General features: G+C 37.5%; 3 protein-coding genes across 3 annotated transcripts; all 3 read left to right on the plus strand.

The window, feature by feature from the left end:
* The first annotated feature begins 5,116 nt into the window (after positions 1–5,116).
* LOC132187320 (RING-H2 finger protein ATL67) lies at positions 5,117–6,152 on the plus strand. The gene has a single exon (XM_059601599.2). The coding sequence runs from the start codon at positions 5,220–5,222 to the stop codon at positions 5,811–5,813; it is 594 nt and encodes a 197-aa protein (XP_059457582.2). The 5' UTR covers positions 5,117–5,219; the 3' UTR covers positions 5,814–6,152.
* Positions 6,153–7,494: 1,342 nt separating this feature from the next.
* On the plus strand, positions 7,495–9,481 carry LOC132187319 (S-adenosyl-L-methionine-dependent methyltransferases superfamily protein). The gene is made up of 2 exons (XM_059601598.2): positions 7,495–8,862; positions 8,940–9,481. Exons 1-2 carry the CDS (start codon positions 7,956–7,958, stop codon positions 9,419–9,421), a joined length of 1,389 nt encoding a protein of 462 aa, XP_059457581.2. The 5' UTR covers positions 7,495–7,955; the 3' UTR covers positions 9,422–9,481.
* Positions 9,482–12,691: 3,210 nt separating this feature from the next.
* LOC132186827 (reticulon-like protein B5) lies at positions 12,692–14,942 on the plus strand. Its single transcript, XM_059600916.2, has 5 exons — positions 12,692–13,009; positions 13,617–13,797; positions 13,916–14,057; positions 14,362–14,431; positions 14,526–14,942. The coding sequence occupies exons 1-5, from the start codon at positions 12,808–12,810 to the stop codon at positions 14,690–14,692; spliced, it is 762 nt and encodes a 253-aa protein (XP_059456899.2). The 5' UTR covers positions 12,692–12,807; the 3' UTR covers positions 14,693–14,942.
* The last annotated feature ends 29 nt before the right edge of the window (positions 14,943–14,971 follow it).

Consider the following 14,971-nt stretch of genomic DNA (forward strand, 5'->3'; position numbering starts at 1 on the left):
AGATTAATTAATGATAAAAGTATGAGTAATGCTACATCCTAGCAAAAAATCCATAATCCAATGGATGCCGTAGGTGTAGCATTATTCGGTAATTTTTCATTACACGCTGAATATAAAATTACTTTTTAGCCGTCCAATGCACCCATTTATAAATGTAAATGAAAAAATACTAGGAGAAATATTTGATTTGCAATTGTTTTATCTCCTTGTCTTTCGTACGTACTAACGTGAATATTGTGCACCAACCTAGTTAACCAACGAGAAAGTAGTATTACAGTATTAATTAAATGGTTAAATTTATTATTTTAAAATTATAAAATAATTGATGATTTAGTAATAAGTTCTCAAATTATTTCGAGTGCGGATAGATGTCCAGATCAACCAAACGACTTTAGTGTGAGAAAATGGACGCTAAAGGCATGTTGATGTTGCCTTTGATGGTAGCCGATGCATGCAAATCAGGGAAAAGGAAAGCACATGAAGAAAACTATGATATGATGACTTGCTTTCGTATGCATTGTGTGAGCATCTTCATACATGTTTTCTTTTTCTTTTTCTTTTTTTTAGGCCAAATTCGCTTTTACGGATTACTTGGTAATTTCCAATTATATTTGATATTGGAAAACTGCAAAATCCAATACTATTATTTTATTTGAAAAAATTATAGTGGTTAACAAAAATGACAAATAAATTAAAGAATTTTTTTTAAAAAAAGCATCTGTACTTTTGACTTAAAAAGGAAATTAATTAACCAACCAAAATTAATTTTTGTTTCAAGTTTACGGTCGTGTCAAACATTGCTAGACCTAATTACACCGTTACGTGTCCATGATGAAGCAAAAAAAATCAGAAAAAAAAACCCTAAAATTTTATTGAGGATAGCTCAAGAAGAGTTTGACTTAATTATTGGAGGCTCCTTTGCCTGTTGCCGGCCAGCAACACGTCCCTGGCCAGCAGTGGCGGATTTACACAAGGGCGACCTGGGGGCAGGCGCCCCCTGGTAAATTTTTTTTTAAAAAAATTTTATTAAGTATTTTCCATCAAAATTTTAATGGGTGCCCCTAGTAAAAAAAAATTACCAAGGGCACTCTTGGCCTTCTTTCTGCCGCTCAAATAGTTATTATGTAGAGAGATGAGGCCATTTTTTATTAAAGAGAGAGAATAAAGTTATATTTTATTAAGAGAGAGAGAGTAAATAATAGTTATTATTAAAAAAAGATAGTGGGTGAATTTTTTAGTGTTTTTGGTCATAATTTATAGATAAATGTGATTTTTTTTTTTTTTGTTAAATTTAAACTCTAGTCTCTTTTATGTAGTCTTAGACTCTAATGTAATTTATACATTGAGATTTGAGGCTTTTCTAAAAGAAATAGCCGTATGCTAATAGCCCACTAAAAGTACTCATTTTTCTTAGACACTAGTAGTCATTTAATTGTGCTTAGTTTATTTCGTAAGTAGTTTAAATTATTATGTGTTTGTGACGTCATTAGATGAAGATTTTTAATAGTTACTTTGATTTTTATTTTTTTTTGGGTAATTTGATGAGTTTGATTTGATTTGTGATACATATATTATGGTATAATTTATTTTTTATTGTATTTACCGTATTATAAAAAATATATATAATACATAAGGAGCAAAAAAAAAATTATTTTTTTACTCCCCGGGTAACTCTAATTCCTAGATCCGCCACTGCCGGCCAGCAACACGTCGCCGATGACAATCCGATGGTCTTTTCATTTTTACATATGTTCATCAATCATTCCGACTCTGCAAAAATATGCGTTAACATTAAACATTGTGTGAGCATCATTATACATGTTTTATTTTAAGCCAACTTTCCTGTCACGGGTTACATGATGATTTAAATTTATATTTGATATTGGAAACTGCCAAACCCAATAGTACGATTACTTTATTTTTATAAAAAAAAAAAGAATAGTGGTATACCAAAAATGACAAAGAAATGAAGGAAAATGTTTCCCGGAATCATGCGAACTTTTGACTAAAAGGAAATGATTTTAAGCCCACATAGTTTGATTCCTATTTTCGGGCCCGACCAAAGAAAAAGACATCATGGAAGCATAGAATTTACATTAGACCCTCGGACCCCAATGGCTTTTGGACAAATTAGACCCAAAATTTAAAATGATTAGATTAGCAAATAGAAATTGATTATCATTTCATCGATGCCCCGATTTCAGAAGTTGGTTTTTGTGGAGGATAAGGTTTCTAGATGAAGAATAACGTAGTTAAAGACTAAGTAACAACAATCAGAAAACGCTTGCATATTCTGATCCAAAAATAAAACAAGTTCGTAGGCTTAAAAGACCCAAAATAAAATAAAAATAAAACTCTGCAACAAAGTGTTTTAGAGAAATTATCTTACTTGATAATAATTCAATTGAGTCTATGTTTCAGGTCAACAAACTTTTATATATATATAAAAGAATAAAGAGAAATACTTGTAGGGAAGTAAACTTAAACATAGTAGCAATAGTAAACCTAATTCTAATAAGGAAATGGAATAATTAAAGTAAATCTAAACCTATTAAGAAAATGAAATAAAGTCACAGTCAAATAAAATCTTAATAAAATAAAATTCTAATCTAAAATATAAAATCAAATATAATTAATAATTAATTGGAATCATGGCATATCTTTCTTTTTGTACTTCTATCCTCTCAGAACAAATAAAATTCTGATTAAACAACACTGCTCTAATATTATTTTTAATATTTTTCTTATTTTCATTTTCATCAAAAATACACATAAATGACGTCATTCATCAATCAAGAACAAAGAATTTAAAGTCGTTGACATTGACTTTGAATGCTCCAAGCGTGTGTAACATCTCTACAGCAAGTTGGTCCTACGTTGACACAAAGAACCTGTCCATAGTTGATGGTTTCTCGATCACGGCAAGAGATCATATGATTCATATCGAATGTATCAACTCACGTGAACAACCTTAGTAGGCTTTTATCCCCAAGCTTGCTGCCCCTCCAGGCCCCCTCCCCCCCCCCCCTCCCCCCCCCCCTTTTTTTTTTTTTTTGTTCATAAAAGAAATGATATATACTCTCACTTTCACATTCCTAAATATATAAACATGACAGTGAAAATTACTATTAAATTTTGAATAAATCAATATTGAATTTTAAATCTAACATGATTTTTAAAGTCACTTTACGGAGTGTGGTTCTCTCTCTCTCTAACCCCCTCCCCTCTTTGCTCGGGCCTCATCTCTAGCAGCCGCCGGAGGGGGAGAACCCTTTGTTCTCCCCCTCCGGCCCTCCTCCCCTCTCCCTCTTCTGCCTCCCCCCTCTCCTTTCATCCCCTTCTTTCGCTTAACGAGCTAGCTTATTTATGTGATGCCCCTAGTTCTTTGGGCAATTTTTTTTTTTTCTTTTCCTTCCTCTCTGCCTCTTCCCCCTCCTTCGGTCCCTAGTTGTTTTTGTTTCTTTATGTATTTGATTTTGTTGTTTTTCCTGCTTGTTTAGGTACACTTTGTGGGTGATGCTCTTGGGGTTTTACTAAAACTTCCCACTCCTTTTGAGTGCGCCGCCGATCTCCTTCGCATGCTCCGCCGCCCATCGTCCTCTGCTAGGCCTTTTTTCAAGCCCCCACCACGATGAGCTTCCAACGCCCCTCCCGTTTTCGGTTTCTAGCGAGCGTGCGATCGACTCTTCTTTCTGGCTACTATCATCCTCTTGCTTGTAATAATGCTCAGTCTTCTCTCTCTCTCTCTCGATTCGCCCACCTGATGCCATTCGAGTTTGTTGCTTTGGTCCAGATCTTTAGATTGTAGATGTGAATGTTATCCTGGCTTTCGGGTTTAGGAGGATGAGTTTTTGCTTGGCATTCTCTACCTTCGGTGCCGAGGAATAAAAGTTACTTATGCATTGGTTTGAGTCTGTTTTGCGCAGATATGTTGTTTAATTTGAAAATTAGTCATAAGTTAGCAGATTTTGTTTGAGTCTGAAATGTAATACGTCATCTTCGATACTTATAACCTCATAGTTTCGGCTATGGTTGCTTTAGAGCTTTTGTTCTATGTTATTTGAGCTTTATACTCGTTTATCAATGAATAAAACTGAACTAATTTCTTTTTTTTTAAAAAAAAGGAGTGTGCATTGCATAAAAAGTAGGAGTGTGTAACATTTTTCTAAATTTTTTGATATGGAATAAGGCGGAATTGGGTTGATTTTTTTTTTTTTTTGTTTGGTTTAATTCTTAATATGATGTGTTTAAAATATATGTAAATTGTAATTCTCACATGCATTTTTTTTCATGTTCTATTAAAAATGAACTTTAAAGACATGTCATCATGAATTTAAAAAATTTATCCTACTCAATTTAGAGAGAAAAAACTGTCCCCAATTAAAATACTTTGGAAATCCAATTGTTTATTTATCTTTTTTTTTCCTGGGCTCTACCTAATTTTAGAATTGTGTTGGCCCCAGCATACCTGGCTTTAGCGAAGTCGACCCCTTGGCAAGCAATATCCCAGCATATGCCGACTTGCTATTAATAATATTAGAAACAACAATAGCAATACTCCAGATGATTTAACTAATCTTAGTAATTTTTGTTTTGTCCCTATTTAGATGTATTTTTTGAAAGGAAAAAAAAAAAAAAAACAATACTTATCCCCTAATCTACCACCTTATTTATAAGGCTCTTCTAATCTCTCAATTAGATTAATGTGCCCTAAATTCACGGCATACGCCCATGGGTTATCACTCCAACAATATTATTGTGGATCACAAGATGACTCACCGTGGGGTTGTCATATTTTTTTTCTTCAAAAAGGTAGAAGTGTTTTTTTTTTTTTTTTTTTAACTAAACTAAAATAAAAAAAAATAAAAAAAATAGGATGAGTAAGCTAGATTTGTGATGGTTGTAATTGGTTGAGTAGAAATATTAATTATTAAGACATAAAAAAAAGGGAAAGGGTAGAGATTTAAGAGTGAAAGGTCCATTGAAGAGTGACCAAAAAGCGAAGCCCACCAAAACATAAAAACAAAAATAAATGCTCCTCTAGTGCCTCTCACTTCCCCCAAACCTAAAAGAGAATTAAATGCAGCAGCTGGACTACTCACCCACCCGCCCTTCCCAAAAAAAAATCTCCCCTCCCTAACCCTCCCCTCTCCCCCAACACACATGGCTAAATCTCCTCCACCTCCACCTCCACCTCTTCTTCTTCCACTCCTCTCCCAATGTCCACCCCGCCCCCGAGCACCCCCGCTTACCTCACCAACCTCGGCCTCGGCTACGCCATCGCCGTCGCCCTCGGGTTCCTCGTCCTCCTCTCCACCATCCTCCTCGCCTCCTATCTCTGCTGCCGCTCCCACCGCTCTCCCAACGCCCATAACTACAACAACCACCACAACCACCGCGACAGCCACCACAACAACAACAACCCCAATGATGGCATCATCCTGCCCCGCATAATCTTCGTGGCCGAGGACGACGAGGACGAGGAGCAATTGCGTGACGAGAATGTCGTTGGGCTTGACCAGAGCGTCATCAACTCCTACCCCAAGTTCCCGTACTTTCGTGGGGATGGGAATATGGGTAGCAATAGCACGACGTGCTCGATCTGCTTGTGCGAGTACAAGGAGTCGGAGATGCTGAGGATGATGCCCGAGTGCCGGCACTACTTCCACTTGTGCTGCCTCGACGCCTGGCTGAAGCTGAACGGCTCGTGCCCGGTTTGCAGGAACTCGCCGCTGCCGACCCCGCTGTCCACGCCGCTCTCGGAGGTCGTTCCGCTCTCGCAGTACGCCGCGGATCGGAGGCGGAGGAGGTGATAAGATTTGTGGGTTTTTCTTTTTCTTTTTCTTTTTGGGTTTTTTTTTTTTTCTCCGTTTCTTCTTGGGTGGTGGTGGGTGGTTTGGGGTTTTGCCGTTTGATGTGTTTGTTTGGTTGCCCAGAAAAATGTATAAATATTTTTGGATAGATAGGTATTGGGGTTTCTGTTTTTTGCCGAATTATGGTTTGTGTTTGATGAAATTAGAGCAGAAAAAGTATCTTCATCTTATCAAACAGATGGGTGTTGGTCTTTCACATAATATTGAATTCTGGGATTGAATCATTTTTGCCAAATGCATGGGAATTGGGATGTACATATGCATCACCTTTTTTTCTTATCCAATTTCAAAGAATTAACCTGCTTCATTCTCAGCATCTTCTAATTCTTTGCATTAGATTGCAATCCTTGAATGCAATTCTTTCACTTTGTGTATATTTGTAAATTTCTGTGTTTTTTTTTTTTTTCATCTCTTCTTCCAATTCTATCTTCTTTCAGTGTGATTTCTGATTACATGCACAAGTCAACACACTGGCATCTGACCCATTGCAATTCCAGTATTCCAATTCGTTTTTATTTTCTGTTGTTATTTGGAAATACTATTCCTTTTTTAAGTTCATTTACGTTGTATTTGCAACAGGATTTTGCTGTTTTCGCAGCAGAAAACGACTAATCTTTAATGTAACAGTTATATATAGAGGTGGATTAAGGGTAACAGTCCTTAATGTTAATGATGTATTTTGTTAAACTCTTTTATTTTATTTTATCAAATCAAAAACACAAAAATACTCCCAAACACTTTTCAAAAAAAAAAAAAAAAAAAAAACAATTTTACTTTATGTCACATCAAAATATTCTTTTAAATTCAAAACAAAAAAATACCTTCAGACTACAGTAACACTCAAAAGCATGCAAGAATAACATATATATATATATATATATATATATATATATATATGTTTATGAGAATTATATTCTGACGGATTTCTGGTATGTTTTGTTGATTAATTTGTTTTAGGGGTGTTTTTTTTTTATTTGATTTAAAAAAATGTTTTTATGTGACATAAAAGTAGAAACTAATTTTATATTTTGAAAATGTTTTGTATTTTGCATTGTTGGTTAATATTTTTATATTAAAAACAGAAACAAAAAAGCAGAAAGCATAAATTTTAAGGAAGCCTTGAGGTTTTTTTTTTTTTTAAAGTATATATTCTTGAGTTTATGTTTGTCGGAATATAAAAATTTCTTGCAATTCAAGCACTGCCAGTAACATCCTTCTTCGACGTTGCCAGTAATTGCAAATTCAGTATTTCCGAAGCTTCACAGAAAACTAAGAGATAATTCATTTTATGGTGAAAACTTTGGTAAAATCTAATTATTATATAGCACAAATATTATTTTTTCATCTCTTATCCATTTTCATTTATATATATTTTTCAAATAAACTATTAAACCTGTGAAGCTACGTAAAATCTCGATGACCATTAAACGGCTCCTCTCCATTTCTATTCCAAGCATAGAAAAGCTGCGATTGCTTTAATGGTACTGCCAGTCTACAATTGCCTGCGCAAACTAAATTATGATGAGGCCTCTAGATTTGTAGCAGTGCCTGAAGGCCCAGAAGTCTGCTAAAACAAGGTACTAATTAAGTAAGCCAATGTGCCTTGAAGGACTACAAACTTTTAGAATTGAAATTTGAAAGTAAAGTACTTCAAATAAACAACTGGAAAATTAATCCTCCCAAGTTGATCAGCAGAAGCAAAATAATAAGAAAATAGGATTACTAGACTCTGATCTCAATATCCTCCAATACCCATTTCTTCAGCAACACTCGAATATATAATATTACTTGAGTCAATATCAACCCCCTCCCCCACCTGTTTCTTTCATCCCAGGCAAAGTTTTCAGCTTCCAGCTTTCAGCTTTCATCTCAGGTACATGCCATTTTGCCCATTTTACTGTAAAGATATCATTTGAATTTCCATAAATCCACATGTTAAATCATCTTGTTCTCAGAAATTCATATGGTATTCATGATTTGTTAAGAGTAGTTCTAGAACTGTGACTACTGCCGCTGTTCTTTCTGCTGAAGGGAACAAACAACCTTAGAATTTTCAAATTCAGTCTTGGAAGAAGGACAGAGATGCGAAAACCAAACATTTTTATGATGAAGTTTGGGGCTCGCAAGCCAATCTTTATACTGCTGATCTTTGCCATTCTCATCTCTGTTGCCACCTTCTCCAAATTCTACTCCCTCAGATCACTTTTTCTTGCTGACACCTTCTGCAACCGAGTGAACCATGTGATCAGCCGAACTGGAAATGGAAGAGAAGTCAGCAGGATTACCATCCAGACAGTAATTCAGAAAATCCAACAGGAAATGAGTACGATGCGAGATATGCGGACTGAATCATCCTCTGCAGCATCTCTGTTGAGACACAGTGCTTTTCTTGCTGACATCTTGGGGCTTGTCGAGTCGATGCAGGCGTCTTTGCCATTCAGTGAAGAAGCTCATCAGCAGAACAAACCCAATGAGCCTGCTGATTATTTCTTCATTGAAGAGATTCGTAAGTATGTCAAAATGAAACCCAACAGATTAGGAAAACAGAACTTCATGGGAGCCAATGGAACTTTCACTAGCATTGGCCACGCTTGTTTTGCCATGAAGAAAGAGATCGAAGAATACATGGATTATGATGTTGGTGATATCTGCAATGATGACTGGAAACTAGCTCAAAATCTGATGGTTCATGGCTGCGATCCGTTACCAAGGAGGAGATGCTTCTCCAGAGCGCCGCAGCTATATGGCAAGCCATTTCCCATCAACGAGTCAATGTGGAAACTCCCTGACAGCAGAAATGTCCGATGGAGTCAGTATCGATGCAAGAACTTCACTTGCCTGGCAAGAAATTCCTCCGGCAAGGGATTCTTCAAATGTGCAGATTGCTTCAATCTTTCTTCCCACGAAGTCCCCAGATGGATTCAACATGTAAACTTGCAGCCCAATGCGAATCTGACCACTGCAGATTTCCTTATACCTGAAGTGCTTGGTATATATCGTTAAATCACTAGCTCTCTGATACTATCTTACATCACCACTTATTTTAATTAATTTATATTCTAACAGGTGTCAAGCCGGGAGAGATCAGAATCGGATTGGATTTCAGTGTTGGAACAGGGACTTTTGCAGCAAGGATGAGGGAGTTCAATGTGACAATAGTCGCAGCAACTATCAATCTAGGGGCACCCTTCAGTGAAATGATAGCTCTTCGAGGACTCGTCCCTCTCTACTTGACAATAAACCAGCGGCTCCCATTCTTCGATAACACACTGGATATGATTCACACCACAAGATTTCTGGATGGCTGGATTGATTTTGTGCTGCTGGACTTTATATTGTATGATTGGGATAGAGTTCTAAGGCCTGGGGGTTTGCTGTGGATTGACAGCTTTTTCTGCTTGAAAGAAGATCTGGATGATTACATAAAAGCCTTCAGGATGTTAAGGTATAAAAAGCATAAATGGGCTGTGGTTCCAAAGCTGGATAAAGATGATAGAGAGGTGTTCTTTTCAGCTGTACTGGAGAAGCCACCTCGACCTTTCAGATAAGTGTACATAAATGGAGAGTAGCATCCTGCGTTGAGGATGTTAATTTTACATCTTTGAACATTATATTGTTGATACTTTGAACATTTGATAGCCGTAAGCATATCTCTAAATCTCAAGTTTTTTTAAATTTACTTGAAAATAGTTGGAAGAGACTGGTGAATTAGCATAATGATATTGGTATTAGGTAGCTAAGTACTTGAATTTGTATATATATATATATTACCCCATATAAGGAGAATGGGAAAGGGATGATCAGTAGCCCACTTTCCATGAAAAAAGGTGGGTGGCGAGCCTATGGGTGTGTTACGTGTGTAGCATTATTCTTTTATGAGTATGTGAATTTTTCACCAAGGACTCTTGCTGCACAAAATTTTACTAGCACTTACATTCTTTCTGCAACTGTGTACTCTGATAGTTATTGTTAGCTACGTTTGGCAAAGGAAAGTCCCGTCTCGCACTGTAGCTAGAACGGCACTGTTCCAGCTACAGTGCGGGGCTGACATTTGGCCAGCTTTTTTTTTTTTTTTTTTTTTTTTTCAAATTTTTTAAGCAAAAAAAAAGAAAAAAAAAAGAAAGAGGGGCCACCCCATTTTGGCTAAGGGGTGGCTCCAGCCACCCCATCTTTCCCCTCTGTTTTCTTCTTTTTTTTTTCTTTTTTTTTTTTAATATTTTGCTTAAAAAAAAAGCTGGCCAAGTGTCAGCCCCGCACTGTAGCTGGAATAGTGCCGTTCCAGCTACAGTGCGGGGCTTTCCTTTGCCAAACGTAGCTGTTAGGTCCAAACTTGGTCACGCACGGACTGGGCGGCTCATCCTTTCTGGTTGGGCAGCTTATTTTCTTGCAAAATGAAACGCGCCGTCAACAAGCTTTCGGTCCTCTGATGACCAAGTCAGCGTACTTAAGACTTTTGAGGGAGTAAAAAGAGAAGAGAGAAAGAGAGCTCCCGTTGAGAGAGGCTAGTGTGGGTTTGGTGTATCATGTATGAGAAGAGCATTACCAAAAAGAGAGAGATGGGGAGACCTTATATGTGGCCTCCCCGAGTCACTCTTGGGCTTCCCTGGGCTCTTGTGTTGCAGCCTTTGTTGGGCGTCTAATAGGTGCAGCCTTTTTAAAGCGGTGTTAGGCTCTTTCAGGACCCTATTAGGCCTCGGGAGTCCTCTGCTCCAGAGGCTGGTCTATGAGCATTGCCATGCCTCTTTCTTAGCCAAGTCTTTGGTTTAATTCATACCAAACTCATTTTGGACCTATCGGCCCCATTTGCCAAGAGCATGAGGACGGTACTGTAGCTGGAACGGCACTGTTTCAGCTACAGTGCCATCTGATTGTTGCAGGTCCTCAGTCAAAAAAATCACACAAATTTAAAAAACAACACTTATTTTATTCACTTCCCAACCGGATAATTCCAACTGAAATTATATATTTTTTTTAAAAAAAAAAAGAAAAAAAAAATATTATTAAAAAAAAAAAAAAACGGAGAACCGATCGGGGTGGCTCCTTGGCCAAAATGGGGTGGCCGGACCACCCCATTTTTGGCCAAGGGGGTGGCTGTCCGGCCACCCCCTTGGCTAAAAAAAAACAAAAAAAAAAACGGAGAACCGAGCCACCCCATTTTGGCCAAGGAGCCACCCCGATCGGTTCTCCTTTTTATTTTTATTTTTTAATAATATTTTTCATTTTCTTTATTTTTTTTTCTTTTTTTTAAAAAAATAATAATTTCAGTTGGAATTATCTGGTTGAAAAGTGAATAAAATAAGTGTTGTTTTTGAAATTTGTGTGATTTTTTTGACTGAGGACTTGCAACAATCAGATGGCACTGTAGCTGAAACAGTGCCGTTCTAACTACAGTGTCGGCCCTGTGCTGTTGGCAAACGGGGCCGTCAGTTACCAACTTAAATCTATGGTTTGGCTGAAGTAACCAAAATAACTGTAATACAACTCTTCCTCTAGTAGATTTTTGAGACAAATCTTGTAATACCAATTATATCCATAAACCTGGCAGGTTAGTTCACTTGCTGCTTTAGAGTTCACCTGTTAACCCTAATAGGGTTACATTCTTACATATTGTTTACCACATCCAATTCTTACATAACTAAACTGTATAAACCCAATAACTCACATATCACTCAACAACATTTGGGCTTGTCATTCTAGCCCGTGTGTCTAGAATGACTTGGTGTTACTCTCTAGAAACAAATGTGTGGAAAGAGAAACAAAAATTGCACTAATATAAGAGGCAAGTTTAATATAATAATGATGGATAAAAGTAACCTTGGTTAGAATTAGGACATGAGAAAGCATATCTAGCAAAATTGATTTGAATATACAAGTGAGAAACTGCCGTGGAGCAGCTCTTGCCTCTTGGCTCTTCGTGGAGACTGGAGTTGCTCCTCCTACGAAAAGCACGAATCCAATAGTCAGATGCAATAGATTCAAAGTTGCAGCCCTTTTTCTTGGACCCCCAAAACCAGTGATATTCTCGCTTCTAATGCCAAGATGCACACCCAAAACCAGCAATTGAATGAATATTCATTTGCTTTCCCTAATCATACTTCTAACTCATCAAATAATTACTCAGCTTAAAATAAAGAGGATTGAGAGAGACAATTTTAACCAAAGTATATTCGAGTTGCCCATGGTGGGTCATCTACAAATTTGGACTATATATTACACTCACGTCTCACTGAACTTTTTAATCGGGACAGATTCCAGGACTATTTATTTGTTTATTTATTTGAAAAAGGCAAGCAATTAGGAAACCATAGACCAAATGATCTTCTGCTATTCAAATAAAATTCATGACAAAGTTGTTGTCTAGTAGATTAGAATCTGCTTTGTTGAATATTTGAAAAGCCGAAGAATCCGAGTTTGAGTATTTTGTGTTCATTTTTGTTAGCAGTCAGCACCAATTAGCCCCTCCCCTAACGTGGAACCCACTCAGATTTAACCCCACCCCACCCAACCCGACCACCCAAGAAAAGTACCAGCCGTCCAGCCCACCATCTCTCCACTCGTTATCAGCCACGTGTCCCCCCACCCGTCACCATGCCTGTGACTTTTCTGTAACCCCACCGTCCACCACAGTCCCCCCCACCCCGCGTATGTACTACACGCACAGACCACAGAGCGACATAAAAATACGCCCGTCAAATCTAACGTCGTTGCTCCTCGAGGCTATCAAACCCAACGCCGTCAATTTGGGTCTCACCTCACCATCTAACGGTCACGATCTCACCTCGTGCTGGGTCTATATAAATCCCACTCAGATTTGCTCAGGTGACCTATTTCTCACTCACTCTCATATTAATAATTTCAGCTCCAAAAATTTCAAATTCTTTTATTTTTATTTTTTTTTTCGGGTGTCGGATCGGAGCTTTGGTGTCCGAAAAGAATGGCGGAGCATTCCGAGAATGCGGGTTCGGCGGTGGACTCGATCATGGAGAAGATAAGCGAGAAGATCCACACGCACGATTCGTCGTCGTCGTCGGATTCAGATGGCGAGAAACCGGTCTCTCCGTCGTCGGTGAAAGCCAAGATTTTCCGGCTTTTCGGCAGGGAGAAACCAGTTCACAAGGTTTTCGGTGGAGGAAAACGTATGGTCATTCACTCTCTCTCTCTCTGTTTCGGTCTCTGTGGGATTACATTTTGATCTGAGATCTGTTATCGGATCGATTAGGCGTTGGTTGGAAGTGTTTGATATTACATTTTTTCTTGAAATGTGTGTTTATTTTGAAAACATTGCTTGATTCGATTTCTGCCTTTTCTTTTGAAAGCAATGGAAGTTATTTGGAAATGGAGGGAAACGTTGCGTTTGGATTTGTAGGAGTACAAGCTGCGTTTAGGTTTTTGTCAGATTATTGTTTTAGTGATCTGTATGAATTTTTAGGTGAATTGGTTTTTTTATTTTTTTGTTGAATCTCTGTTTGAAGCTTATAGATTCCGTTTGGTTCCTGAGAATCCATTGGGGAGTAAGTTGAAATTTCATGCAGTGCGTCGGTTAGAGAATGATACCTTTCAAATTGGGTTATTTCCAATTATATATTGTGACTTTTTATTTTTCCCGTCAAGAGCGAATTTGTAAAATTTCAATTATTTTATTTTTTCCATTTTTTTTAAGTAAGGTAATGCGAAGCAATGCAAAGTGTTATTTTATGTTTTTAGATTGTCTTCTTTCTCAACTTCTGTGATGATTTGGTGCAGCTGCTGATGTGTTGTTATGGAGGAACAAGAAGATTTCAGCCGGTGTGCTCGGTGGAGCCACTGCAATCTGGGTTCTTTTTGAATTAATCGAATACCACCTGCTTACTCTTGTATGTCACGTTCTGATACTCGCTCTGGCAGTCTTGTTCCTGTGGTCCAATGCTCACACCTTTATCAACAAGTAAGCTTTACGGGTTTTCACATTATATTCTGTATTAAATTCAGCTCTTAAGGTAACTAGCCATGTTTTCATCTAAATATATGTTTCACTAATGGCCTAAGATGATGTCTGTTTATAGGACTCCACCCCGCATCCCAGAAGTTCATCTTCCTGAGGAGCCATTCTTGGAAGTTGCCGCTGCGCTGAGAATTGAAATCAACCAGGGTTTTGCTATCTTGCGTGATATTGTAACTGGAAGAGATTTGAAAAAGTTTCTCGTTGTATGTGTTTTGTCCATGTTTCGTTGGTACAATATTCACTGTTTAGTTTAAATAAGCATATATTAATTTCTTTATTGGCTCAGCCTGTTCTAACCTCTTAATTCAGTGCTCACGCTGGTAGCTGATTTGCTATATTTGAGACTCTAATTCACAGTGTATTAGTATACATGTCCTGTAATTGCTAGTCTCCAAAAATGGGATATTCTGCTAAACCTTATATCTTTAAATAATTTTGACCGGCAATTCATATGGAAGTTTATTTTGTTATCTGATTTTTCTGATAAGGTTATGTTTTCGATGCCAGGTTATTGCTGGCTTGTGGGTTCTTTCAATTGTGGGGAGTTGGTGCAATTTCTTGACCTTGTTCTACATATGTAATAACCACAAAACTTTTGTTTATGCATATTCTATTTATAATCAATTTAACATTGTGTTACTAACCTTTGATAATATCGATTTGGAGAACAGCTTTCATTTTGCTGCACACCATGCCCGTTCTGTATGAAAAGTATGAGGACAAGGTTGATCCATTTGCAGAGAAGGCGATGTTTGAGCTTAAAAAACAGTATGTAGTGTTTGATGCGAAGGTTTTGAGCAAGATTCCAAAAGGTCCATTGAAAGGGAAGTTGGCTTAAAGAGGAGGTAAGGTGTTCTGTTAGAGTGGTGCACAACCAGCAAGCAATGGGTTTTGTAGTTTTTGTGGGTGCACTCGGCACTTTTTATAATTTGCTGGAGCTTTTGCCTTGCTTCTCCATGCAGTTGTCAGTGTTTTGGTTTGCAATGTTGTAGGTGTGATTTATGCTTTGTACTGTTTCCGTAACTTTGAAATGGCACCTTAATTACAGGTGATTTTTGTGAGCAACTTTATTAGTAGATTGGATGTCACATTGTGCCTTGTTACATAAATCATGCTC

The sequence above is a fragment of the Corylus avellana genome, chromosome 6 (genome assembly GCF_965113065.1).
Source record: "Corylus avellana chromosome 6, dhCorAvel1.hap1.2, whole genome shotgun sequence".
Classification (NCBI taxonomy): Eukaryota; Viridiplantae; Streptophyta; class Magnoliopsida; order Fagales; family Betulaceae; genus Corylus; species Corylus avellana.